The following is a 1,239-nucleotide window of genomic DNA, read 5'->3' on the forward strand; positions in this document are numbered from 1 at the left end:
TCTGGATAAAGGGATGGGAAAGTACACAAGACTATTATGCTTATGCAGTGCATGTCCCAAAAGAGTAACAAACATTTTTACAGCAAAATAAGCATACAGGTATAAAGGAAAAAATAGTGCATCCTATTTATTGCATATGAATCACTTACAATTCGTCATCCTCCAGTGATCTAATGCAGCAGTGGGTCAGAAATAAAACTGTATAATCTATCTGAAGTGTCATGCATTATAACTATTATTATTAACAGTCACAGTAAATAAACACAGATGCTCTTTCTGCTACTGCTTTAACACTTGTCTCATTTTGTGTATCTGTGTTAAAATCTAAAGATCCATTACTCCATTAAGTAGTATGGCGCAACTGCTTGCTCAGAAAACTCACAGCTGAGATGCGGTTTCTGATATAAGGTCAAAGTCTGCATCTCCAAGACTAGGCACACCATCTTCGGGTGACTGTACAGTCTCTGATGCTGATGTCTTGCTGAAGAAGGCCATGAAATCTTCATCATCAGCACGAGGGACTGCTACACTAGGACCTTCAACTGCTTCAGCTGTGTTAAACAATTTTTTTTTTTTAATCTAATGGTATAAATGATCTACATTCCTCTTGAATTTTTCATAATACCAAGGTAAATTATATCTCATAAATCGTGTGAATCTAATTAATTTACCTTTCTTGTCCCTGTCATTAGGAGTTGAGATACTGCGCCTGAAATCCTTCCTCGCACTAAGAGGGCTGGATTTATTTAGAAGTGATGGAATATTTCCTCCAGTTTTGCTCTTGAAAACCTTCTGGCTGGGGGAGCGCTTCTTACGTTCTACTGTAGGGCTACCGACAGGTGTTGTTGGCTGGTCTGGCGTAACCGTTAGTACTGGTGTAACCCCACTCACGACGGAAGGAACACAGGATGCAGAAGCAGACGCCATCTTATGTGCCACAGTGAACTTGGTAGCATCTGACTGAGTGACACGTCCACGCCATTGCTGTGATGAATTTTCCAGGGCAGACATCCTCTCCATGAGACTGACAGGACGCTCCCTAAGACCACCCACAGGCTGCAAAGGACAAGATGACTGGTAATGGTTTCTTTCTCTATAGATTTGTTCCCTAAATTTTGACTAAACGACTCTGTGCTTTCTAGGCTGACTATGATTAAATCCTATCAATAACATCATGTACTGAATACCATCTTCAGCACGCCTATGATATATTTTGGTGTAATAAGAATTGTAATGGAA

General features: G+C 40.2%; 1 protein-coding gene across 1 annotated transcript in view; it reads right to left on the reverse strand.

Annotated features, from left to right (window-relative positions):
* Positions 1–1,239, reverse strand: part of LOC119589162 — a gene marked incomplete in the record, with an annotated part of 255,201 nt that overhangs the window by 10,209 nt on the left and 243,753 nt on the right. Inside the window, 2 exon segments of the mRNA XM_037937749.1 lie at positions 383–551; positions 672–1,056. Coding sequence (XP_037793677.1) covers positions 383–551; positions 672–1,056 — 554 coding nt within the window.

The sequence above is a fragment of the Penaeus monodon genome, chromosome 25 (assembly GCF_015228065.2).
Source record: "Penaeus monodon isolate SGIC_2016 chromosome 25, NSTDA_Pmon_1, whole genome shotgun sequence".
Taxonomy (NCBI): domain Eukaryota; kingdom Metazoa; phylum Arthropoda; class Malacostraca; order Decapoda; family Penaeidae; genus Penaeus; species Penaeus monodon.